This window comes from Muntiacus reevesi, chromosome 16, assembly GCF_963930625.1.
Source record: "Muntiacus reevesi chromosome 16, mMunRee1.1, whole genome shotgun sequence".
Taxonomy (NCBI): Eukaryota; Metazoa; Chordata; class Mammalia; order Artiodactyla; family Cervidae; genus Muntiacus; species Muntiacus reevesi.
In genome coordinates, this window is record NC_089264.1 from 7,353,729 (window position 1) to 7,379,731 (window position 26,003).

A 26,003-nucleotide genomic window follows, 5' to 3' on the forward strand; every position below is an offset into this window, starting at 1 on the left:
CCTTTGACATTCTTAGACATTTATAACCATTCCTTCTTTGAATGTAATAAAGTGTCAAACTTGCTGGTATCCTTGAAGGTTTAGAAATGATATTTGCTTCATAAAAGCAGGAAAGAAATGAAAATTTAAAGGTGAATCAGAGAAGGGCACTTCTTCCACTCTTATTAATATCTTAACAGGGATAGTTTTTGAAATTAATTGCAAAAAGAAAATTATCTTTTGTAGATTCTATTCTCTGAAATTTAAAAATGTAAGGAAAATGAGAAGTAGTCTTTCAGTATAATACAGTGATGGATAGTTCATACTTATATAAATAGAAGAGTTCATACAAACTGAGTTTAATTTTTATGAAACAAATACTGCTTTAAGTGAAGAAGGGGAAAAACTAGCTCTTTTGGAGGAAACTGTGGTTATGTTTTATGAAAAGAACAGTCGTTTATGTAGATTAAAAATTCATGGTTTTGATACAAGATTTTCTTAAAATCAGGTATATTTATACTTGAGTATCCTCTTTTTCTAACATCTTTTAATAACCATTAAAGACAATCCAATAAATTAGATATTGTTAATATGATTCTTCATTATCTGAGAGTCATTTTTGAGTGTGAAGAATATTTGCAACCCTTTATGCTTTGTTATATATATATATATATTTATTTATATATATATATACACACATATATATTACATGAAATAAACATGATTTGGTAAGCCAGTTTTTCCTAACTATAGACTATAACTTAATTAAATTCCCTTCAGTAATTTAAATACAGTTACAAAGTAAACATAGCTAAGTCTTCCGATTATGGAAAATTTCTTAAGCAGTAGAGATACATAAGAATTCAGTAACTGAAATATTTTAGTATATTTCTATGTAAAATAAACCTATTTTAAAATATGAAATGCCATATTTATTTCTTAATTATTAATACATTTGTTTTAATGCCTTCCAAAGGTGTAGCAATGCTCATTTTGATACCTTTCCATGGTTCTAATGCTACCATATCTTAAATAAAAAGATTTTATCTTAGACCAGCTGGATTACTGAATCTGACTTATTAACTTGTTGATTTTGTGTTGAGGTTCAAGACCTGTTAACTTCTATAAGGTGATTAAAACTCAAGCCATCAGTTTTTGGTCATCTGATGGGATCCTTTCATAAATGAATTTCATTTTACTTTATAACCTTTTTATAATAGTGAATTTTATGGCTTTCAGTAAATTTTACTTTCTTGCAATCTGGTACTTTGCCCCAGAATGATGTAAACTTTTGGTTTTGCTTGCTTAATATTACATCATTCTTTGTGTTGGCATTATATGCATTGACCTGACTTGGAACATTATTGGAAACTTGTATTTTTCTGGTATCTTCTAACTTACAGGGTCATGTAGAGGACTCATATCATAAGAGATGAGGATTAAGGTTTGACAGCATGTCTCTGAGATCATTCGACAAATTAGTGATCTTGGTAACATTGCTGAACCTCTTTCTCCATGAAGAAATACCTAGTACTAAGATTCCTGTTTGGCTCCCTTTTTATTATGGAGACTATTAATGCTGGCTAGACGTTCGTGGTCTTGGCACAATTCCTACGCTTTCTTCCTACTCTGATAGAAAAACAGTATATACTGTATTTTATACATATATACTTACCCATCCCTGGGTTGGAAAGATCCCTTGGAGGAGGAAATGGCAACCTACTCCAGTATTCTCACCTGGGAAATCCCATGGACAGAGGAGACTGGCAGGCTCCAGTTCATAGGGTCACAAGGAGTTGGACTTGACTGAAGCAACTTAGCACGCACACACACTTTCTAAAATTATTTTTAAAACTAGTCATACCTTATTTATTCTTCTTTTATACATCACCTTTTCATATATTTTCAATTTAACTCTGCTTTTTTTTAATACTCTTGACAGAAATCTGTTATTTTGAGATCTTTGACTGTATAGCCTTAAATCCAATTTGCCACTTAAACTGGCTTAGTAAATCCTTTCCATATATTAATATGCTATTTGAATAAATGTAAATTTGTGTCAGAATTTCTTCCTGGGAATGTGCTCTGCTTCTCTGAGTTACATTTGTATATGTAGCTTGGAAGAGTGTTGTCTGTGAAAATTAAATAATTCAGATCATCATTATTTTTTGTAGTCCTCTTGTTTAGTATTTCTGAACTCCTGAACAGTCCCCATTGTTAGCAGAGGAGTAGGTGTGGGTACCATAAGGACGATGCACTAGATAGGGCCAGACTACTCAACAGTCCATGAAACCTCATCAGAGCTGACTGTGGGAAACCTCATAAAGTTCCATGTCTACTTGTGAATTATTGTTGCCTTCGTTAACTGAGAAAACATTTAATTTTTATTATAAGAAAAATAGCCTATAATTTGAAGAGAAAAGGCACTTTATTAAATAGAGGAAGCAGCTGCAAGGAAATGTGTCACTTGTATCTCTGCCCCAGTATCAGCAATGTGGTAGTTTAATTAAAAACCTCATTCTGCTTCAGAGTCCCTCTCATCTGTTTGTGGTTTGAGATTATTGTCCCCTCGGCAGAAGCGGATCGTTGGTGGGAAGAATTCTTTAAGGTAAAAGTTTCTTCAGAAGTGATTTTCCATATTACAAAATTATTTATACAGAGAGGGGGTTACAAATTGGGGCATTTTCTACTATTATATAGTGAATTTCTCTTATTTTCTAAACTAAATACAGATTACACCGATAATTTCACTGCCCTTTGATCTATATTTATTTATATAGACCATGTTCTTCAAATCACTATCCCCTGATATATGAGAGATATATATATATATATATATATATATATATATATATATATATATATATTTGTTGTTGCAGAAACAAACTGATTTACCAGGAAATCTGAAAAATTGTATAACTACACATTTACTTAATTTAGAATATATTTGTTTTGGACTTGATTCATTCTTAATATAATTTTTTTGTTTATTGAATTTACAAATGGAAAACCAATGCTTTGCTTAGTAAATATTTCTTCAGGGGAATTCCCTGGACCTGGTGGGCTACAGTTCATGGGGTCACAAAGAGTCGGACATGACTGAAGCAACTTAGCATGCATGCCGATGGTTAGGACTGCGCTTTCTCTGCCATGACTCGGGTTCAGTCCCTCATTGGGCAGCTGAGATCCTGCAAGCCATGTGGCATGACCAACAGAAAAAAAAGAAAAAACACAACTTCTTTAGGGTGTTTACGTGAGGGAGAAAATATGCTTCAATCACAAAATATAAAGAAGACACAAATTGTTTCCAAGGAGGTCAGAGTTAGGGGCGATGCACACAGATGCTATAGGCAAATCTTCAGGGTTTTTCTGCTCAAAGTTGTAGGAATATCATTCTCAAAGTAGGAAAGGAGTTCACATTCTCGTCTCTTTTATACTCCTTTCCTCCTACCTGCATGCCTAAGTCATTGTTTTACCGGATGATGTGCCTTGCTTTTTTGATGAGTGGCTTACTTTCTTCTTAGGGGTAGTTGGCCTTGGCAAGTATCCCTCCGGCTGAGGTCATCCCACGGAGACGGTAGGCTCCTTTGTGGGGCCACGCTTCTGAGTAGCTGCTGGGTCCTTACAGCAGCACACTGCTTCAAGAGGTATGTGTGCACCTTTCCAGATAATGCAGTTTGGCCTTTGCTTACCAGTTCTTCCAACCCCTTCCTGCTCTACAGCATACTGGACAGTTGGAGTGTCAGAGATAGACTAGAGGGATTCCTCGTCTCCTCCAGTGGCGCCATGGAAGCAAGGGGGTAACATTAGAAGCAAAGAGAGCTCTCAGAAAGTCACTTGCTACCCTGGCATTAAAGCAAACTCTAGGTTTAGGGAGAAGATGGGTCTTTGGAGGGGAGGCAGCTGTGTTATTGCTTCTCCAAGAACATGTCTGAGGATGAAATCATGTGCTCACAGAGCTGGAAGAGACCTCAAATTATTTGCTTCTGAATGCTGAGGAATAGGGAGTCCACGTTTAGTGTTTTGATTTGAATTTTAGAAACTTTGAGTCTGCTTGGTGTTTTGTGTCTTCCCGAGAAAGACTTCTCTATGTGTACCTGTCAGTTTGCATCCTGGTTATTTCCTGTTGTCTCAGACATTTTGGGCTTCCCCGGTGGCTCAATTGGTAAAGAATCCGCCTTAAATCCCTGTGTTGGGAAGGTCTCCTGAAGAAGGAAAGGACAAACCACTCCAGTATTCTTGACTGAGAAATCCTATGGGCAGAGGAGCCTGGTGGGCTGCAGTCCATGGGGTCACAAAGAGTTGGACATGCCTTAGTGACTGAACCAGGCATTTTATCAGCCCAGTCGGAAGTCTTTCCAGTTCAGAGGGGAAGCCCTGCAGGGGAATTCAGCATGCCAGAGTCACGCTGCTCATGGTGGCAGCGCCTGCAGGGACCTGCTGGTCCCTTCTCCACGCCCTGCACTCTTTAGTGGCCCTGGGTAGTGGCCACATCCTCAGCATGAGTTTTAGTGTTTAAAAGTGTGTACCATTGCTTGGCAAATGTTAATGATGACTGAAGCAAGGTGATGAATACAGGGGGTTTCACTATTCTAATTTTGTGTATTTAAAAATACTCAAAAAATGTTTTAAACAGAATATTACCATAGTGTTAAAACATTCTTACAACCAAAAATTTGTTTTGTATTTTTTCATTTGTGAGATTATGTGGCTTCATTGTGTATTTACAATCCATCCATGTAGATTTTGTTTGTTTTAACTGCCATATGAGTGTGTTAAGTCCTACTGTAAGATGCAACCAACCACAGTGCATTTATTCTCCGGCTGGTGGATAGTTAGGTGGCTTCCATTCTGTCATTACTAAAAAGAGTGCTGCAGTAGATGCATGTGTCTGATTGGCACATATACGTGGGAGCATCGTCCTGGGTCCAGGAGTGTGGGTGCTACTCATATTTACCGGGCACTACTAGTTTATGTTCTGAGTAACGCTATCAGTTTATATCACAGCAGTTTGTAAGTTCCTGTTTCCTCACATCCCTGTCTCAATTTGATACCGTCAACATTTTCAGTTTTTGCCAGCCTTAAAGAGTTTTTGGGTTTCTCTCTTAATTCTGTTCTCCTGATTTCATGTCTTCTTCTTTTGTAAATTATTTGTTTGTATCCTTTGCTTATTTTTCTATTCAATTGTCTTTTATAATTGATTTTAAATTTTTTTGGATATATTCTTTGTACAGAGGCTTTGTTATTATGTGTTGCAAATACCTTTTACCAGTCTGGGGCTTGTGCTTTCATTAGCTTAACATCTTTTTCTTATGAAGATATTTCAATTTTAATATTTTTAAGTTTGTCAGTTTCTATAAAAGCTTTGTATATCTTTTTTTAAAAACCCTTCTTTAGCCCCATAAGAAGATACTATCCTAGTTTTTTACAAAAATTTTTACAGTTTTGCTTTTCCTGTTTAGATTTTTAATCTGGTTACAGTTTTTCTTTTGTGTGTGTGTATGGTATATGGTATAAGGAAGGGACCTAATGTTATATTTTTCCTTATGGATAGCTCATTTTTCCAGTACTTTTTAAAATTAAACATTCCACTCTTTATCCACTGATATGTCAGTTGTGTTGTTAAGTTCTCATATATCCTTGTTTCTAGAATCTCTATTCACTTCCTCTTACCTATCTTGATAAATACTTATGGACTAGTGTTCCATGCTGAAAGTGCTGCCAAAGACACAAGTCTGTGTTTTACATATTTCCTGTCATTCATGGGTAATAGTTGAGTTTGAGAGTTCACCTATATACTAGTAGGTTTAATATACTCATGTGTTGCATGAGTGGTACAGACAATAAAGATCCATTTATTAACTTAACAAAAAATTGTTGAGCCTGTAATATTCCTAGAAATGTGCCATGCACTAGAAATATCTTGGGAGAGTAAGACAGATAGTACCCTTGTTAGCATGAAGTTTTCTTGCAGCTATAGGAACCCAGAGGAGGGAGACATACAGGATGAAAAAAAGTATAGAGTATCATTTTTAAAATGAGGTCTTTTCTCCATAATATTATTTAGATACAATCAGCTTATTAAAAACCCAGATTCCTGAGCCACTATCCTAGATCTTCTGAATCTTCAGAGCTAAGACCCAGGAGTTTGCATTCTTATCAAGCTTCTTTGATGATTCTTATGAACATTAAAAGTTAAGACCCTCTTGCTCCTGGATAGAATAGCATATGGTCTGGACATTTGAAGAAAGATGATGAGAAAGAATATAACGGAGTTAGCAGGATACTTATCCTTGCCCTATTCAACATGTTAATAGCTAAGCTGAAAAAGGACACCGATGGGAAGTTAATTATATTTTTTGATGCCGGGAGATTGGTAGAGACACATAACAGGTTGGAAGATAGGATCTATCGTGGCAAAGAATCTTGATAAGCTGGTTCTAACAAGTAATGTGGCATAAAGAATAAAATGCTGCCTTTAGTTCGGGAACCATGACTTAAATGCAGCACAAGTGAAGAAGACCTTACGGGTTTTAACATCCTGCAGCCTCACCGGTAAAGAATCTACCTGCCAAGGCAGGAGACGGAAGAGATGCAGGTTCCATCCCTGCGTTGGGAAGATCCCCTGGAGGAGAAAATGGCAACCCACTGCAGTATTGGGATAATCCCATGGACAGAGAAGCCTGGTGGGCTATAGTCCATGGGGTCGCAGAGTCGGACGTGACCAAGAGTGACTGAGCACGCATGAAACCTTAATAGAGTCAGTGAGGTGGTGCGGCTGCCCGCGGAGTTAATCGGCCTTGGGCAGCCCTGCCGGAACAGCACCAGCACCAACAGTGAAGGGCCTCGCTCTTCTGCCCTGCTGGGGCCAAGCTGTTGCCGGGGCAGGAACAGAGAGAGCTGTGCTCAGTTCTGAGCCATCCTACGAGAAAGCGACTTGGTGCCCCACGGAAGGCAAGCAGGAAGGGGGGAGTGTCAGGAATCAGATCAAATTTATTATGTGTTGCTTCAAATACCACAGATGCTAATGGGAGGTAGTTTTCATTTTAGCATAGGAAAGAGGTCTGTTGTTTGGACAGTTCCAAGCTGGAGTGGGATGTATGTGGGAGGAAGAGTGAGTTCTGTTATGGAGTCTGTTCAAGCAGAGAGGCTGAATTCATGTATTGGTAGAGGCTGGAGGCAGAGAACGTCTAATGTTGAGAACACAGTGGTGAGAAAGCATAAAGCATATTTGAAGGATGGCAGTGACTAGGATCATGGATCCAGAATGTGTATAGTGGAGTTACAGTAAAGAAGCAGGATTGGTCTGGGATGTCAGGGTAGTGAATCTCTGTTTCATTTACTCAGTAGTGCAAAACCACTAAAGGTTTTTGAGCCTTGAAATATGATCAAGAGGAGTTTTAGGAGATATGTCATTGGAGATATATGGGATAGATCTGAGGGGGAGAGCAAAGTTATTAATCTAGGAGTCTGTGAACAAGCTTCAAATTATATGAAAAATATTTGCATACGTGCTTCTATCCTTTTTTCTAGAGTGACTCAAATTGACCCTGTTACCAAGTGATTAAACCCACTGTGGTAGGAACTGAAGGGAGACTGGTTGTAAGGCTACTGTAATAATGGTAGAAGGTTGCAAAGGAGAGGAGGGAGGAAAGGTAGAGACCCCGAGAGAAATCAGTAGAACTCGGTACTGGGTAACCAGAGAATGAGATCTGGCCATTAAAACCAAGGTTAGTATGGCCTAGCACGTGTTCGTGACTGGGCCCCAGGGGTTGGAAAAACAACACTGGTCTAGAAAGCCACTGAAGTTGTAAAGTCCTCTGGTGTGCCTGTTGACGGATTTTATACAGAAGGAGTCAGACAGGGAGGAATAAGAATAGGGTTCGATGCTGTCCCTCTGTCTGGCATTCAGGGACTTTTATCCAGAATTGGGTCGGACCTGCCCCCTGGAAAGCGTGAGTAGGGCAGTACGTAGTGGGTCTGATGTCCTTTGAGCAGCGGCGCTCCCAGTCTTGAGGAATAGATCAAGCCCTGAGCCTTGGAGTGGGAGCACTGACTCCAGAACCCTAGACTACCAGATAACTAACCCTGGGGAGTATCAAATAGTGAGAACTCACACAAAGGAACCATTTGAATATAAGACCTGGCATCATCCAACCACCAGTAGCACCCTGACATGTCAGTAGCACCTGACATGTCAGCTAAACAACAAACAAAACAAAAATACAAATCCAATGGTCAGCAGACAGGATTACCACCTCACTCAGCCTTGCCCATCAGAGGAAAACCAAAGAAACAAACAAAAACTCAGCACAAATCTCACCCTATGTGAAGCTTACACAAACAACTGGACCAACTTTAGGAGGGCAGAAACCAAAGGGAAGAAAGAATTCAGCCTTGAAGCCGGGGAAAAGGAGAGCTTAAACACAATACTTAAAAAAAAAGAAAGAAAAGAAAAGGCAGAGAAACACTACACAAATGAAGGAACAAACTAGAAACACAGAAGTCCAAATAAATGAAGAGGACATAGGCAAACTACCTGAAAAAGAATTCAGAATAATGATAGTCAAGGTGATCAAAAACCTTGAAAGGAGAATGGAGAAAATGCAAGAAAAGACCTAGAAGAATTAAAGAATAAACATACAGAGACAAACAACACAATTACTGAAATTAAAAATACTCTGGAAGGAATAAGTAGCAGAATATCTGAAGCAGAAGAACGAATCAGTGAGCTGGAAGATAAAATGGTGGAAATAGCTTCTGCAGAGCCGAATAAAGTAAAAAGAAGGAAAAGAACTGAGGAGAGTCAGAGATAGTCAGAGACCTCTGGGACCTAAATGTAAGACCAGAAACTATAAAACTCTTAGAGGAAAACATAGGCAGAACACTCGATGGCATATATCAAAGCAAGATCCTCTATGACCCACTTCCTAGAGTAATGGAAGTAAAAACAAAGTAAACAAGTGGGACCTGATTAAACTTAAAGGCTTTTGCACAGCAAAGGAAAACTATAAGCAAGGTGAAAAGACAGCCCTCAGAATGGGAGAAAATAATAGCAAATGAAACAATTGACAAAGAATTAATTTCCAAAATACACAAGCAGCTCATATAGCTCAATGCCAGAAAAACAAGCAACCCAATTCAAAAGTGGGAAAAAGACCTAAGCAGACATTTCTTCAAAGAAGACAGATGGCTAACAAACACATGAAAAGATGCTCAACATCGCTCATTATTAGAGAAATGCAAATCCAAACTACAATGAGATATCACCTCACTCCAGTCAGGATGGCCATCATCAAAAAGTCTGCAAGGAATAAATGCTGGAGAGGGTGTGGAGAAAGGGAACGCTTTTGCATTGTTGGTGGGAATGTAAATTGATACAGCTACTATGGAAGACAGTATTGAGATTCCTTAAAAAACTAGGAATAAAACCACCATATGACCCAGTAATCCCACTCCTAGGCATATACCTTGAGGAAACCAAAATTGAAAAAGATACATGTATCCCATTGTTCACTGCAGCACTATTTACAGTGGCTAGAACATGGAAGCAAACTAGATGTTCATCAAGAGATGAATGGATAAAGAAGTTGTGGTACACAATGGAATATTATTCAGCCATAAAAAGGAACGCCTTTGAGTCAGTACTAATGAAGTGGATGAGTCTAGAACCTATTATACAGAGTGAAGTAAGTCAGAAAGAGAAAGAGAAATATCATATACTAATGCCTATATATGGAATCTAGAAAAATGGTACTGAAGAATTTACTTACAGGGCAGCAATAGAGAAACAGACATAGAGAATAGACTTATGGACCTGGGGAGAGGGGAGGAGGGGGTGAGATGAATGGAAAGAGTAACATGGAAACTTATATTACCATATGTAAAATAGATAGCCAACCAGAATTTGGTGTATGGCTAAGGAAACTCAAACAGGGGCTCTGCATCAACCTAGTGGGATGGGGAGGGAGATGGGAGGGAGGCTCAAAAGGGAGGGGATATATGTATACCAGTGGCTGATTCATGTTGAGGTTTGACAGAAAACAACAGAATTCTGTAAAGCAATTATCCTTCAATAAAAAAATACATTAAAAAAAATAAATGGCAACCTTAATACCACCAGTAAAAAAGAAAAAAAGACCAAAGTTACAGTTCCAGCTCCTCCAACTGGTCATTGTTGCACTTTGTGGAGATTAGTTTAACCTCCAGCAGTCTCAGTTTTCTCATCTGTAAAATGAAGGCGATAATGTTCCACAGTGAGGAACAAATGATCTGCAAAATATGTAAATGTTTTTTATGTCTGTAAAATTAAGAACAAATGTTGGTTGTTATTATGCGAGGGTTCAAAAACAGGAATCAAATATTATTATTAACAAAAGTAGAGAATTCAGGATAGTTTCATCCCACTGACTATTGGAGAAAAAGGTAGGAAACTGCAGAGAAACTGGATTCTTGGGCTAAGAATTTAAGCGAAATAATTCAGTATGTTCAGTTTAGATTTTCCTCCTCTTGCTCAAGACTCCTTATCTTTCAAGTTGATCTCTCTCTGCTAAAAGTTATAGACCTTGGGGTTCAAGGCTTAGAGTATTAAAGTAGGGAAATTGTCCAAAAATTCCACTTGAGGTTGAAAACTTTGATCTAACTTTTGAGTTCCCTCAGAGGTTTTTTTTTTTTTTTTTTTTTTTAAAAGGTACATGTTTGGGTTTGTTTGTTTAAAGGTCATTATTCCTCTCTTGGCTTGCTCCTTCTAGATTATTGCTTCAAGTCAGTAATCATCTCATTTGTGTTTATTAACTAGGTGTCTAATATATTACTTGGCACAAACAGACCCCCTAAATGATGGTTACATGATGAAAGTGGGGGATCAGTTGCCAGATAGTGGATATATTTAAGAATGTTGGACTCTTTAGAAGATGGTGGTATTTTAAACCTAGATCAATGGATAATTCGTTCCATATGTCATTCTGAATTTCTTCCCATTATCTGCACAGTATAAAATAAAGACAGTTGATTAAAAAGCAGAGGGGCAGTTGATGATATGCAGCATTCTGACTTGCTTTGGATAGAATGCAGGACTCTTTAATGTTAATAGGGAGAAATCTATTTTGCAAAGGTGTTACACATCCATCTGACTTGGTCTGTTGTTTTGAAGTGCCCAAGAAGGCTACAACTCACATCTTTATTACGGTAAGTTTTTTGAAAGCCAGTGATTAAGAGGACAGTGACCAGTGATTAGAACAAACTCCAAATTTTGTCTTCTAGGTTCAGGGACTTTGGATTAAAACAACCTTCTTTTAATAATCAAAAACTTGGAAATGTGCAAAAATAGAGAATTTTCCTCTGGAATTGTAGACACTGTAGTGTAGAAGGGGCTGCGCAGCTGGTGCAGTGGTAAAGAATCTGCCTGCCAGTGCAGGAGATGCAAGAGACATGGGTTCAATCCTTGGGTTGGGAAGATCCCCTAGAGGGGGAAATGGAAACCCACTCCAGTATTCCTTTTTTTTTTTAATATACATAAATATTTATTTATTTGGCTGCACTGGGTCTTAGTTGTGATACGTGGGATCTAGTTCCTCGGCCAGGGATCAAACCCAGGCCTCCTGCATTGGGAGTGTGGAGTCTTGGCCACTGGACCAGCAGGAAGGTCCCCCACTCTTGTATTCTTGCCTGGAAAATTCCATGGACAGAGGAGTTGTCAGGCTACAGCTCATGGGGTCACAAAGAGTCAGACACGACAGAGCAACTGAGCACGCACAGCCCACTGTGGTGTAGACGCGATGTGGTTAGCGTCTGAGAGGGTCTCTTCCTTTTAAGGGCTTCCCTGTGGCTCAGCTGGTAAAGAATCCGCCTGCATTTCGGGGGACCTGGGTCGATCCCTGGGTCGGGAAGATCCCCTGGAGAAGGGAGAGGCTACCCACTCCAGTATTCTGGCCCGGAGCATTACAAGGGGGTCGCAGAGTCGGACACGACTGAGCGGCTTTCACTCCCTGTTAAATTCTGGGGAGTCTAACTTAAGGCCCACTGGGAAGGGGCCTAGATCTCGTATTTTGAAGCTAGCTCTCGTACCTGTTTCCTTTCCGTTTATATTTCTGCTGCTTTAACTGTCAGTGAAGTGTCAGTCACTCAGTCGTGCCCGACTCTTTGCGACCCCATGGACTCAGCCCACCAGGCTTGTCTGTCCATGGGATTTTCCAGGCAAGGATACTGAAGTGGGCTGCCATTTCCTTCTCCAGGGTATCTTCTGGACCCTGAGATCAATCACTGGCCTCTTGCACCGCAGGCAGATTCTTTACCGACTGATCTATGAGGGAAGCCCAAAGGCCAAATTTTCTTTGCTTTAAAATCGCTCAGTCATGCCCAGCTCCTTGTGACCGCATGGACTATATATATAGTCCATGGAATTTTCTAGGTCATAATACTGGCATTGGTAGCCTTTCCCTTCTCCAGGGGATCTTCCCAACCCAGGGATTGAACCCAGGTCTCCCGCATTGCGGGTGGATTCTTTACCAGCTGAGCCACAAGGGAAGCCCTAAGTATAGTTTCTTATTCATGGGGACTTTTTGGTGCCTAATTCTTGCAGTGATGTGGGCCAGTGCTCTTGAACAGCCATTCTGAACAATACAGCATAGATTGCTGTCACCATCTGTGTTATTTTATGCTATAGGATGACAGTTTCTTAAATGTTTATTTTTTTGGCTCTGTAAAATATTCACTCTTTTATGTAATCCTCATATCAGAAAAATCTAGGAATGAGATCAGAACACAGTTACTCACATCCACCATCCTGTTATACTCATTTCCTATAGCGTCTCTATATGATAAAGGTACTTTATTGGCAGGCTGACAGAATTTTAGTAAACCAGCTCTATGTTCATAGCTTTCATATGTTATGAGGTGTCCAAAACATTCTTTTATGCTAACAGGGGTAACTGAGGTAGTTAGTGAATCACTGTTTAAAGGCCTTCTTTCCTAGTGTTAATAGGAATGCAACATCCCACTGGCAGTTTGAAGCAGAAACCTGGATAAATGAAGTTTTTGTTTTGCAGTTACCCTGTGAATTTTGCACAATACAAATTGCTTGCTATTGTTTCCTATTTTAAATAATTATTCAAGTACAATAAAATGATCCTCTGTCTGTGGTAGTATGGGAATATAATTGAGAGAAAAATTCCTGAATGTTAAACTAATTTCTTTTAATTGCTTGTTCTGATAACAAACACTATTTTGGAGGAAAGAATGTACTTCAATAAAAGGATTCTTTTATTTCTGTAGTTCTGCAGCAAAAATTTATCAAGAATTATAGCTTGACCTGATTTTATCTTTTTGACTGTTTGCCTAGAGACACCATAGCAGCTGGAAATTGTCAGAGACTAGTGCTCTGAAAATAAGAAATATCTCGATTATTAGAAATTATAAAGATGAGGCACAGAAGTTATGGCACTTACTTTTTAAAACAAAATGTGTCCTGTGCTTAAACCTGTGTTCCAGCATGACCTGGAACATGGTAGAATTCTTTAAGAACAAGGTCTTTGGCGATGTACACAATAGCATCAATCATGCTAAAATCACTTCCTGAACACACACCACATGTGTAAAAGGGGCAGTGAAAGATTCTACAGAGAAGGTCACTCCTGTGAGCAATTGGAATCATTTACCCAAGCAACTTAGTCAGCCACTTTTTGACTTTCAGACAGCAGACAAGGACAGATTCTAGTAGTAGCAGATGTGTACAGGCTGATGTAAAATAAAATATTGTCTTTTTAAATATATAAATCTAGAGAGAGAACACACATAAAGGAAATGACCCTGCCACCCGAATTAACTCTTCTCTTTTTAATTCTAGGAATTTTAAATTGTTGTTTAACTCTAAAGTCTCAGAAAAACTGAAATAGAGGATCTGCCCTGTCTTAGATACTCTTTTGCTCAAACTTGTCCAGGAATTTCATCCAGTTTTTATTTGAGGGGGAGTGGAAGGCATTTCAGCAAAGCAAACAACTGAATGGTGTGTCAGCCAAAATCTGAAATGTTTGTTTTAGAAGCAATTTTGAAAATAATCTATCAAAATAACAAAAGTTCAACTAGAAATACCTTAAAATACATTGAAAAAGCAAATTCCTTGATAAGTTTTCTTGAGAAGTCTAGAACCATAGAAAATGCTTTCTAAGCCCAAGACTATACTGGTAACCGCAGCAGAGTGTTATCTGTGAGGTATATAGTCATACCACTAGGAGAGGTGACACTGGGGACAAATATTTGGCTAGCAAACTAATCCAGTCTTATGTCAGATGACCTTCAAATTCCAAGCATAAATCTATTCTAAGAATAACTGGAGTGAAAGGAGTGTGGGAATCACTTCTTGGGTTTAGCTGGTCCATTTCTTAAATCAGGATTTTAAAAGTATACATACTAATAAAGAACTTCATTTTAACAAGAGTGGTGCATTTCTTCCTTCTTGTCAGGTAAATATTTTGTTTTTATTCTCAGTTTAATATCAACTCCTGGTTGGTGAGCATATTAATTTTGGGGTATATCAAAAATGGGCTTCCCACGTGGCTCAGCATTAAAAGAGGCCACCTGCCAATGCAGGAGACATAAGTTTGATCCCTGGGTTGGGAAGATCCCCTTGAGAAGGAAATGGCAACTCACTCCAGTATTCTTGTCTGGAGAATTCCACGGGTGGAGGCAGGCTACAGTCCATGGGATCGCAAGAGTTGGACATGACTTAGCGACTAAACAACCACTGCAGTGCACGAAAATACATGCTGAGCTCTACCTGGCCTGAGAACAGTGTGTGTGTGGAACGTGCACATGTTCGTGTTATTGCAGTCATCTTTTAGGAGACTCACTTGATTTCTGTGACATTCCAGGCCTGAAGGGATGGAGTTGAGCTGGTGCCTTTCAGTCTGCGTTTCGGCAGTTCTCAAGTCCTACTGTGAATTTGGATCACCTGTGATCCTGCATCAGCTCTGTTGATTTTATGTTCTCAGAGTTTGTGTGGCCTGGACATTTGTAGTCTTAAAAAGTGGTACAGGTGGTTCTCATGAACAACCAGCATTAATGAGAACAGTAGATCTTTGTGGGGACCTTTGTTTATTTTTCCAAAGAAATAAAAACTTCTGTGATGGTGTTGTTACAACATAGCAATTGGTGAGATGTCTCTTTCACTTCATTAATTTAGGGATGAGAGTGTATGTGTGTGTCTTCCAAAAGAAGTCATTTAGCATACATTTATCAAGAGCTTTCTCTGTGCCGACTTCTTGGCTCACAGATGTGAGCATAACATGGTCTTACACTTAGGGAGCCTTTAACAGGGTAGACCTGACACTTTAACAAGTCTTAGTGTGTGTGCATGCTCAGTCACTCAGTTGTGTCCGATTCTTTGTAACCCCATGGACTGTAGCCCACCAGGCTCCTCTTTCCATGGATTCTCCAGGCAAGAATAAGCCATGCCCTCCTCCAGGGGATCTTCCCAACCCAGGGATCGAACCTGCATCTCCTGCACTGCAGATGGATTCTTTACCGCTGAGCCACCGGGAAGCCCAACAAGTCCTAGAAGCTGTTGTGAATGCGCTGACAGTGCTGTTGGGAGTGTTCAGAGGAAGGCTTGGGCAGCTTTCTGAGAGGGCAGGAAGAGTGTCCTAGATCTTGAGACTTAAAAGTTAAAATCAGTTTTTGCCATCTTAGGGTGAAGGAGGGGGGAATGATATTGCAAATAGTTTGAATAAAGACAGGTTTGTCAGACACCTCTTCAAGTCACTAAAACGACTGTGGCACAGAAGTGGTATTAGAGTGGTGGACAAGGGCCGTTCTTGGATGGATTTGTGTATCACTGAAGAAGTTTGAACTTTATCATGTAGACAGTTGGGACCCCTTGAAGGGTATCCAGAAGAGCAGTTATATTACCAGATATTTCTATCTGGCTATTTGTTTCACTCTGGCTGCAATGTGAAGGATGGCTTGAAAAAATTAAAACGAAGTAGTGATGCCATTTAGCAGACTGTTGCAGTAATCCAGGCAAGAAGTGACACATGAAGACAAGACTGTCCAAGACTAAGACTGGGATATTTACAAAGTAAATTTCCATGTGATAATGTCCTGTTTCTTTGTTCACTGGCTAAACTTTTAGATAATGTAGGACATATTTATGTAGGTTTTTTAGATGTAAGGGTTATTTTAGCTAAGTGTCAAAGCCCTCTTTTGAAGAACAGAAAATATTGTTGCAGTAAAAAAAGTTTTTAGGTTGAACAGTAATGTAATTATCTTTAATATAAAAAGTTGACATACATAGAGATGTCTCATCACTGGAGCTTAAGAGTTATAAGCAACATAAGAGACTGCATTAAAAAAACAAAATAGGATGCCTACTTTATGCCAGACTATTTCTCTAGACTAGTGCTATCTAGTAGGAATATGTGAGCCACAAAATACAAATCATATATGTAACTTTAAATTTTCTGGTAGCCACTTTAAAAGAATAAAAAACTAAGTGGGTGAAGTTAATTTTAATGATATGTTTCATATAACTTACTATATCCAAAATATTATATAAAAATTGAGATATTTTATATTCCTATTATCTATAGAAACTATATTTTATATTCTTTTTCATGCTAAATGTTTGAAATCCTGTGTACATTTTGTACTTTTTTTATAGTAAATATTCACCACTATATTTCTTTTTTAAAAAATTATTTAATTGGAGGCTAATTACAATATTGTGGTGGTTTTTGCCATACACTGACATGAATCAGCCACGGTGCACACGTGTCCCCCATCCTAAACCCCCTCCCACCTCCCTCCCCATTCCATCCCTGTGGTGGTCCCAGAGCACCGGCTTTGAGCACCCTGCTTCATGCATTGAACTTGCACTGGTCACCTATTTCACATGTGGTAATATACATGTTTCCATGCTATTCTCTCAAATCATCCCACCCTCACCTTCTCCCACAGAGTCCAAAAGTCTGTTCTTTATATCTGTGTCTCTTTTGCTGCCTTGTGTATAGGGTCATCGTTACCATCTTTCTAAATTCCATATATATGCATTAGTATACTGTACTGGTGTTTCTGTCTTTGACTTACTTCATTCTGTATAATAGGCTCCAGTTTCATCCACTTCACATCTCATTTTGGACCATTCACATTTCAAGTGCTCTGATAGCACATGTGGCCACTGCCTCCTGAGCTGAACAGTGAAGCTTGAGATTAATTTCTAAGATTCCACTCCAGGGATACAGGCAACCTTTCAGCAGCACTTTCAAGGATGCAATGACAGTTAATCACTTGGGATTTTTCTTTAAAAACCTGCATATTAATGAGACATTGAATTTTATAATACAACAGTATCAATACACAGAAAGTAGAAATGAGTTATTTAAATATCTGATTATTCTTCATGACTGTTAATTTTTACAGTTTCAGGATGTGAAATAATCCTAAATTCAAAGTTTGAAGTAGAACCCACAAGAAGTCTAAGCACAATATATGAAAAGCCTTCTGTACTTTAAAGATATGTGATAATTTAAGGTTCAAAATGGAGAATTTCAAGGCATCGCAGGAAATTGTTAGTTTCATCGATCACTAGTAGGTGATCATCTTTGTGTTGCATTGTTCAGGTTTCTGAGCTGACATGGTTATGAAACCCACTTTACATTTTGAAGTGTTGTCGGAGGCCCACCTCGGGCTCTGCTGCTGTGTGGCTTTCGTCTCGCTGCAGTGAGCAGGCCTGCTCTCTGGTAGAGGTGTGCGGGCTTCTCACCGTGCGGGCTTCTCTTGTTGCGGAGCCAGGCTCTAGAGTGGGCTTCATGACTGTGGCCCTGGGGCTCCAGGTGCATGGGCTTAGCTGCCCCGCAGTATGCGGGATCTTCCATCTTCCTGGACCAGGGCTTGAACCCCTATCTCCTGGATTGGTAGGTGAATTCTTTACCACTGAGCCACCAGGGAAGTTCTGTTGAGAATGTTTTAAGTAGCCACAGGAGAAGTGGGGGCTTCCTAGGTGGGGCTAGTGGTAAAGAACCCACCTGCCAATGCAGGAGATTCAAGAGACATGGGTCCGACCCCTGGGTCGGGAAGATCCCCTGGAGGAGGGTGTGGCAATCCACCCCAGTATTCTCGCCTGGAGAATCCCAGGGACAGGAGGGCCTGGTGGGCCACAGCCCACAGGGTCGCAGAGAGTGGACTGCAGTGACTCAGCGCGCACGCACAGGTGGAAGTGAACGAGGTGCTGTATCTTCAGTGAGAAAGAGGAAGTCATCAGGACGTGGACTGGATCTTGTATTGTAGGTTGGTGGTTCTCAGTGGGGGACAGTTTGCACCATAGGGAATATTTGGCAATGTCTGGAGACATTTTTGGTTGTCACACTCGGGTGTGTGTATGTGAGTGTGTGTGCAACTGACATCTAGTGAACAGAGAGGCCAGAGATGCTTCTAAACATCCTACAATGCACAGGACTCCCCTTTCCATTAAAGAATAATCTGGTCCCTAATGTCAGTAGTGCTGAGCTTGAGAAACTGCTGTAGGTAGATGTATCAGAATCAAGGTATGTTGGCTGAAAAACAGGCTGAGACCTATCAATCAAGTAAATATTATGCTTATTTTTTATGTGAGTAGTTCCTATGGAAAAAGACATTTATTAAAAATCTGCATTCATTCATTAAATCAACCAATCTATGCTGCATTTCTACTTAACTGGCGTTGGTATACTAGATGTGTAAGATTCACCAGTGAACACAGATAAAAGATCCCTGCCCTTGAGTACCTTTTGTTTAAGCAGGGCGAGACAGAATAAAAAATATGATAAGTAAACTAGATAGTTTGTTAGAAAGTAGAGTTTTTAGAAAAGGAAAAAGTAGAGCAGATAAGGATAGTGGGAGTGCTGGGGGAATGGAGTGACAAACAAAGGTGGGCTATAATTTCAAATGAGCGTCAAGGTAGGTCTCACTGTCTGAACAAAGATTTAAGAGATGAGAGCATATAACGAATGTATGTTGCCTGAAGATAACAGTTCTGGTTTACGTTCAGTTCACAGGAAAGGGGAGTAAAGTGGATTGTGCTACCTAAGTGACCTGGGAAATAGAGTTAGGCCAAACATGGTTTCTGCCCTCATGGAACGTCATGGGAAAGTCACCATCTCGGAAATGAAAGGAAAATGATGACAGCAAAGGCAGGATTGTCATTTTGCCCTATTGCATTCGCTCCTGTTTTGATCCTTTTTCGTGGTGGGAAAGTGACTGGTTAGTGATTACTTTCCATTCATCCTCCACATTTGATCCTTCTTAGAAAAGTTAGTCAGTAACATGGGTTAAACAGTGAAATGAACGAAGGGAAAACATGAGTACCAGACAGAGTGCAGCGGGGTCAGAGCAATGGAGAGAAGGTCAAACTCACAAAAGGAGTGAATGATTTGGAAGAAAGGGTTACAAGCATCTCTGTTAAGCTTCCTGGCAGGCAGTGACCAGTTTACAGTGTTTGCAACAAGCCTCCCATTAGCTCTTTCTGCCTCTCAGGTACGGTAACAATACTAGGAACTACGTGGTTCGGGTTGGGGATTATCATACGCTGGTGCCAGAGGAGTTTGAAGAAGAGATCGGAGTCAAGCAGATCGTAACCCACCAGCACTACTGCCCACACAGCAACGACTATGACATCGCCCTGGTTAGGTTACAGGGACCGGAGGAGCAGTGTGCCAGACTCAGCAGCCACGTTCTGCCGGCCTGCTTGCCACGCTGGAAAGAAAGGCCACAGAAGGGAGCCCTCAGCTGCTACATAACAGGATGGGGAGATACAGGTAACATTGAAAACCCAAGGAAACAGTGAAGATACGGCCACCTTCTTGCGTCTGGATTATCCATTTGGGTATGCAGTGGGTTGTTCGGTCGCTAAGTCATGTCACTCGTTCCGACCCCACGGACTGAGGCACACCAGGCTTCCCTGTTCTTCACCACCTCCTGGAGTTTGCTTAAACTCCTGTCCATTGAGTTGGTGATAACCATCCAACTGTCTTGTCCTCTGTCGCCCCCTTCTCCTCCTGCCTGCAATCGTTCCCAGCACCAGGGTCATTTCCAGTGAGTCGGCTCTTTGCATCAGTGGCCAAAGTATTGGAGCTTGTTTCAGCATCAGTGCATGGGGTACAGCATCAGTACCCCATTCAGTACAGTGGGTAGCAAAATCTTAAAAGGGGGTTCAGGCTTAGTTGTTTGGAGATTCTGCCAAGTGTGAGATGCTTGCCTGCAGTTTGGATTCCTATCCTGAGGGTACTATGGTTTCCATTAGGACGCAGATGCTACCTTAGGACTTGGGCCTGGCTGTCTCTGTTTGAAAGTTTTCCCAGATGACTCTGACGTAGCTACCCCAGCAAATAGAGGAGGAAATGGCGACCCACTCTAGTATTCTTGCCTAGAGAATCCCATGGACAAAGGAGCCTGGTGGGCCACAGTCCATGGAGTCACAAAGAGTCTGACACTACTGGGTGACTTAACACACACACAACCCAGCAAAGGGCTTTGGTATTAGGTTTTCTTTCTTTTTTTTTTTTTTGTAATGGAGCCCTTTATCAAACTATATCTTAAGGAGATTATATAAAGGACAGTCAAAAAACAAAACAAAGCTGCTGAGGTTGAAGAGGAAGCATCCACCCCACTTGGGTTTCTCCTTCACCACTCTCCCCTTTCTATTCTTCCCACAGATAGTGTTCAGCTTATGCTCTTCTCAGGCAAACAGCTTTCTGTATTGTCTTGCTAGAGTTAACATCAGCTAGTGCTTTCTCAGGAGCTCAGGGGTAAAGAATCCCCCTGCCAATGCAGGAGATGTGGGTCTGATTCCTGGGTCAGGAATATCCCCTGGAGAAGGAAATGACAACCCACTCCAGTGTTCTTGCCTGGAGAATCTCATGGACAGAGGAGCCTAGTGGGCTACGGCCCATGGGGTCACAAAAAATTGGACATGATGTCCTAGACAACAACAGTGCTTGCTCAGGATAGTCTTTGAAACAGAACTCTTAAGTCTCACTTGGATCAGGTACTAGATTCACAAATGACTGTTGAATAAGGAGAAATGATTGGGCTGACTGCTCTGCATTAAAAATAACTAACACTGTTAACTGTACTCTTGAAAATAGCATCTAATACATATTTCTACAGGTGATGATTTCAATAAGGTTTTACCTAGTAAATTTATTATATTTCAGTGTTCATTTTAACTGTTAAATCTTGGCTTTAGACTGGGAGTCCAAGGGGTTGCGAAGAGTCAGATAAGACTTAGCAACTAACACTTTCACTTTCTTTAGATTCAACACTATTTCATAGCAGCAAAATGTAGAAACACCTGTAGCAGATACAGAATACTGGGACCAATCCTGAGAGAAACCATAAAAAATGGAAACATTTCCTGGATGATGTAATAAAATCCGGTCAGAGTAAATGCTTTCTCAAGGAAACACTATGCTGAGCTATGATGCAAATCAAAGATTAAAGTGTAGGTGTTAAAATTACTTCTTCAGGGAGAGTTCAATCATCTTCCTTAAGACACTACATTTGAACAGAGGTAACGCAGGAAGTAAATTTCACCAAATGATTTTATTATGAAAATCACTGCAGTTGAGTATACTGGACAATAATGGTGGAATTTAGATGCAAGTAAAGGCTATCATGGAGAACCTACCAATTATGCATTTTAGCTCCTAAACAAAGAATGAGTAGCTTACAGTAAATACAGTACCTTAACATCAAAAGGTTAAACTTAAGGCTGTCTGTATATAAAGTTGTTTCTGAATCATCTTCATGAAATGTTGAGGATAGTACTTGCCAGCTGACGTAGATGAGTTTTAGAGCAGTCGATATGCTAATACAGAAGTAGCATGAATGCACTCTCAGCATTTTAATACAGAGAAGTTAAATTCTAAAGCCTACACAAACGTGCTTTCCGTAGGTTACCCTTTTCTAGCAGGCAAATCCATAAATGTTACTCAACTATTCTTCAAAAACTTCAGAACTGAGAAACAGATCAGTGAAGGATTAGAGTATAGTTAACTGCTCACTCTAGTACTCTTACCTGGAAAATTCCATGGATGGAGGAGCATGGTGGGCTACAGTCCATGGGTTTGCAGAGTCAGACACGACCGAGCGACTTCATTTCACTTCAACTGCAAACATTGAAGGAAAAAACCATTTATAGTTATTGCTCATTTAAACTACACTAATGCCACAATAGGGCTTTTATCAAGACTCTTAAATGTTCATTTAACTGTTAAATATAGCTCTTTCTCTAAGCTCTTTAGCTGGAATCTAATCCAGTTGTTTGACCTGCATAGGACCAGCCTACTCAAGAACTCTACAACAAGCAGCCATCCCCTTACTTGCCAAGAGGTTTTGTGAACATCGTTATAAGGGTCGGTTTACACGAAGGATGCTCTGTGCTGGGAACCTCCATGAACACAAACGTGTGGACAGTTGCCAAGGAGACAGCGGAGGACCACTTGTGTGTCAACGACCAGGAGGGAGCTGGGTTGTGTACGGGGTGACCTCCTGGGGATATGGCTGTGGAGCCAAGGATTCCCCTGGTGTTTATACCAAAGTCTCAGCCTTTGTACCTTGGATAAAAAGGGTCACCAAACTGTAATCCATGGAAATGTCAAGAAGATAGTATTTAAAGAATATGTTGGAAAATTTCCAACATTGGCATTTAACCAGAGATGCCAACTAATGGGAGCGGAGATCTATGTTTTTGTGTTGTGTTGATAAAAGTGATGTACCTCTTTGCTGCTTGAGAATTCATGATGTGAACATTCTGGTTACAGATACCTCAGTGTAGTAATGACTATTCTTATTTAGCACTGTTGTCTACCCAAATTAGTTTTATGGGAGACTACATTTGTTATTCTGTCTTGTCTCAATTTCTCAGCATTCTCCAGAGATTACTGTATATTGATTGTGCAATAGGGCTGTTTTTACATGTATTTGGATTGAGAACTCCTTTGTAACTGAATTAGTATGGTATATATTCATATTAAGGGCCTACCTTTGATATAAAAAAATACCCTTTACTACAGTTAAAATAAAAGTGGCAGTGTTTTCTGTTCATGTTATTTTTAAGCTGATTTTTTTCCCCTGAAGGTTGATAAGCAATCTCCACAGATGAGATTTCTGGCCTTTCACAAGTGAGAAAAATATAGAATCCAAAAAGGTAAAGCAATCCTATTACAAACAGACTGGACTAGGAATATCATGTCACAGTACATTTCTGAATGAAGCCTTTATACCAAGGCACTATGGCAACTAGAGAAAAACATTCTAGCTACCTTGTATGTTGCTAGCACAATTTGGCATTCCTGATGACATTAAGAATATCTTCAAATAGTTTAATACATAACCTGATTCATCCACTGTGTACTTGCCAACATTTATATGGTTACTTTTAATGACTTCAGATTGGCTGCTTGGTAAAACAAAATTTTTTTTCCTTAGCAGCATGCTCTTTTCTAGACTGTGGTGTAAGAGTGCCACCTATTGCAACTCTCTGGTAACTAACTGAAACCTGCAGATTTCCTAAGACTGTCCCGATAAGTCAAGTTGCTCAGTCGTTCTCAGACTCTGACCCCAGTTGACTGTAGCCTACCAGACTTCTCGTCTATGGCATTTTCCAGGGAAGAGTAATGGAGTGGGTTGCCACTGCTGCCTTCTCCAGGGGATCTTCCCGACCCGTTTCCCACATTGGAAGCTTTATCCTCTGAGTCACCAGAGAAGCCTGTCATCCTGACACAGTCCCATCTAGTAAAGATTTTGTTGAGTTTGCTGTGTCCTCTTCTTTCCAACTCCAGGGACTGTAGCATGCCATGCTCCTGTCCTCTAACTCACTCAAACTCATGTCTGTTGTGGCACTGATGCTCACCCATCTCATTCTCTTCCTAATAAAAATACACAATTAACAATGCTTTCCTGTCTGTAGCGTGGGAAAGCTCTAAAATAACTGCAATATTTAATCCATATGCCAGTTATGTACTAGGTGACTGTGCACCTCATTGACAATTTATAAAAGGCAGGTAAGATTTTAGTGTCCCTAGTTTCCAAATGGGTTAACAAGCAGAGGCCAATGAGACACTTGGAGGGTTTTCAGTCCAAACTCCAGGAGTCACAAGGAAGACAAGGGAATCTCTTTCCAACTAGTTTTCTGTTTCTCAAAGGAGTAAGGGATAGCTGCTTACTATGCAGCCTTGCTGGAGACGGAAATGGCAACCCACTCCAGTATTCTTGCCTGAGAATCCCATGGACAGAGGAGCCTGGTGAGCTACCATTCATGGGATTGTGAATCGGACTTGGTGCTGCCTTTCTCTATGCAGCCTTACAGGGCATTCTTGGTAGCAGTACAAAAATCTGTCCCAATATGTAGTTTAAGGAATTGTGTATAGAAGGGATAGATGCATAAAGACAGGTGAAGAGGTGAGTGCAAAACTATAGAATGAAAAATGCTAAGTAATCCTTTTAAATGGCTGATCATGAAGGGGCCTTTTTATTTCCTTTCTCTTCTGCATCATACTGTGTCCTTTTGTAAACTGAGGTATGTAAAAAACTGGTGCTAATCTGAAAGTGCTTTATAATTTACTACTTTGCAGAACTGCAATGCCAAGCCCTAGTATTTTTCAAAACCCATTTGATAAAGGAACTGTACAAGCATTTACACTTAAGAGATGACAGAACCATAGTGCACACATGCTTGAGGGCCTGGGAAAAACATACAGTGCAGGTGAAGAAAATTGTCACTACTTTCCCATGGGCCATCCTTGTAATTAAACTGCAGTGCTGGTGTAAACATTCATAGTGGAACTCTTGTTACCGAGTCCAGCCTCACGCATCCAAAATGAAGTGCTGAGGCAAGGAAGAGACTTATTCGGGGAGCCAGCAGACCGAGATGGCAGGCTAGAACCTCAAAATAACCATCTTCTTGGGGTCTGGATGCCAGGTTCTTTAATAGATCAGAGAGAAGGACGCAATTAGGAACTAAAGTCAAAAGGCAGAATAAAGAGGGAGATACAGTGAGTAAGTGAAAAGATCTCCAGTCTTACAAGGAATATCCAGCCTTCAGAAGTGTGTTAATCTCTTCTGTTCACAGGTGGGCAAGGACCTCCAGGCAAGCCATTGAGTAGGATTATAATAAAAGCCAAGCCAAATAAACTTGCCAACGTAAGAGTCATAATTGGCTTCCTCCTTCCAACTAGAGCAGAGATTGGTTAACTTAAAAGGTCAGATAACAGGTTATCTTCAGTTTATCAACCTTGAGGTAGAGTGCTTCCTTCATAAAATATAACCTTTATTATAACTTTTTTTCCTCGTTAAATGCCTTGAAGACCCAAGTGTCAACTGCACATGCTATGTGTTCCCTAAATACCATATACAGTACTAACTCATATTACCAGCACCGGAGCTGGTAACAGTAGAACAGGCCACCTCTGTTCTCTGTAGTTACCTATGCACTCACAAGACTTCGGTTTGATCCCTGGATGGGAAGATCCCCTGGAGAATCCCAAGGACACAGGAGCCTGGAAGGCTACAGTCCATGGGGTCTCAAGAGTTGGACATAACTTAATGACTAAACCATTCCTGTTGTACTCATAAATCATTCACTCCTGGAACATTGTATGTACAAATCGAGCATTTTATTATACAAATAAAAGCAGCATGCACGTATTCTCTACTTAAATACCATACACGAGATTTAAAATCACATTTAGCTGTGTCCTGCAGGATGCTCAATCAGACTTCACCCACATCACTTTGGATTTCTTGGTATATCTGCAAGAGAGAAAACCAGCTTAACAAGACTGATTTGTGTACACAGTGTTAAGATTTTAGCAGCTAAAGCAGTTACAGTCTCTTCAGTTGGCTATTTAAGTTACAAAACGCCTGCACAATGTGCCAGTTCTGGCCTTCCAAATCCTTAGCTCTAAGGATCTAGGATACATAGAACAGGAACGTACCTCTTTATGCTTTCCATCATCCACTGGAACCATTAGCTCAGCTTCCTAGAAACATTTGAA

The 26,003-nt window shown here is 40.1% G+C and overlaps 1 protein-coding gene and 1 long non-coding RNA gene across 4 annotated transcripts in view; one reads left to right on the forward strand and one right to left on the reverse strand.

Moving 5' to 3' along the window:
• PRSS12 (serine protease 12) overlaps positions 1 to 24,789 on the forward strand; it is an 80,958-nt gene extending 56,169 nt beyond the window's left edge. Inside the window, 4 exon segments of the mRNA XM_065907267.1 lie at positions 2,509 to 2,587; positions 3,504 to 3,626; positions 19,483 to 19,763; positions 22,284 to 24,789. Of these exon segments, the coding sequence (XP_065763339.1) occupies positions 2,509 to 2,587; positions 3,504 to 3,626; positions 19,483 to 19,763; positions 22,284 to 22,591 (791 nt within the window). The 3' untranslated portion in view covers positions 22,592 to 24,789.
• The window catches only part of LOC136147919 (uncharacterized), a 41,456-nt gene that overhangs the window by 14,833 nt on the left and 620 nt on the right, over positions 1 to 26,003 (reverse strand). The window contains exons 2-5 of one of the 3 annotated variants that reach the window (XR_010659412.1): positions 25,944 to 25,988; positions 25,692 to 25,758; positions 22,025 to 22,115; positions 16,812 to 17,280 (exon numbers count right to left, since the gene is read on the reverse strand). This is a non-coding gene — a long non-coding RNA (uncharacterized lncRNA). Of the gene's footprint in view, positions 1 to 16,811; positions 17,281 to 22,024; positions 22,116 to 25,600; positions 25,759 to 25,943; positions 25,989 to 26,003 lie in introns of those variants that run through there. The other 2 variants (XR_010659413.1, XR_010659411.1) reach the window with 2 other exon arrangements.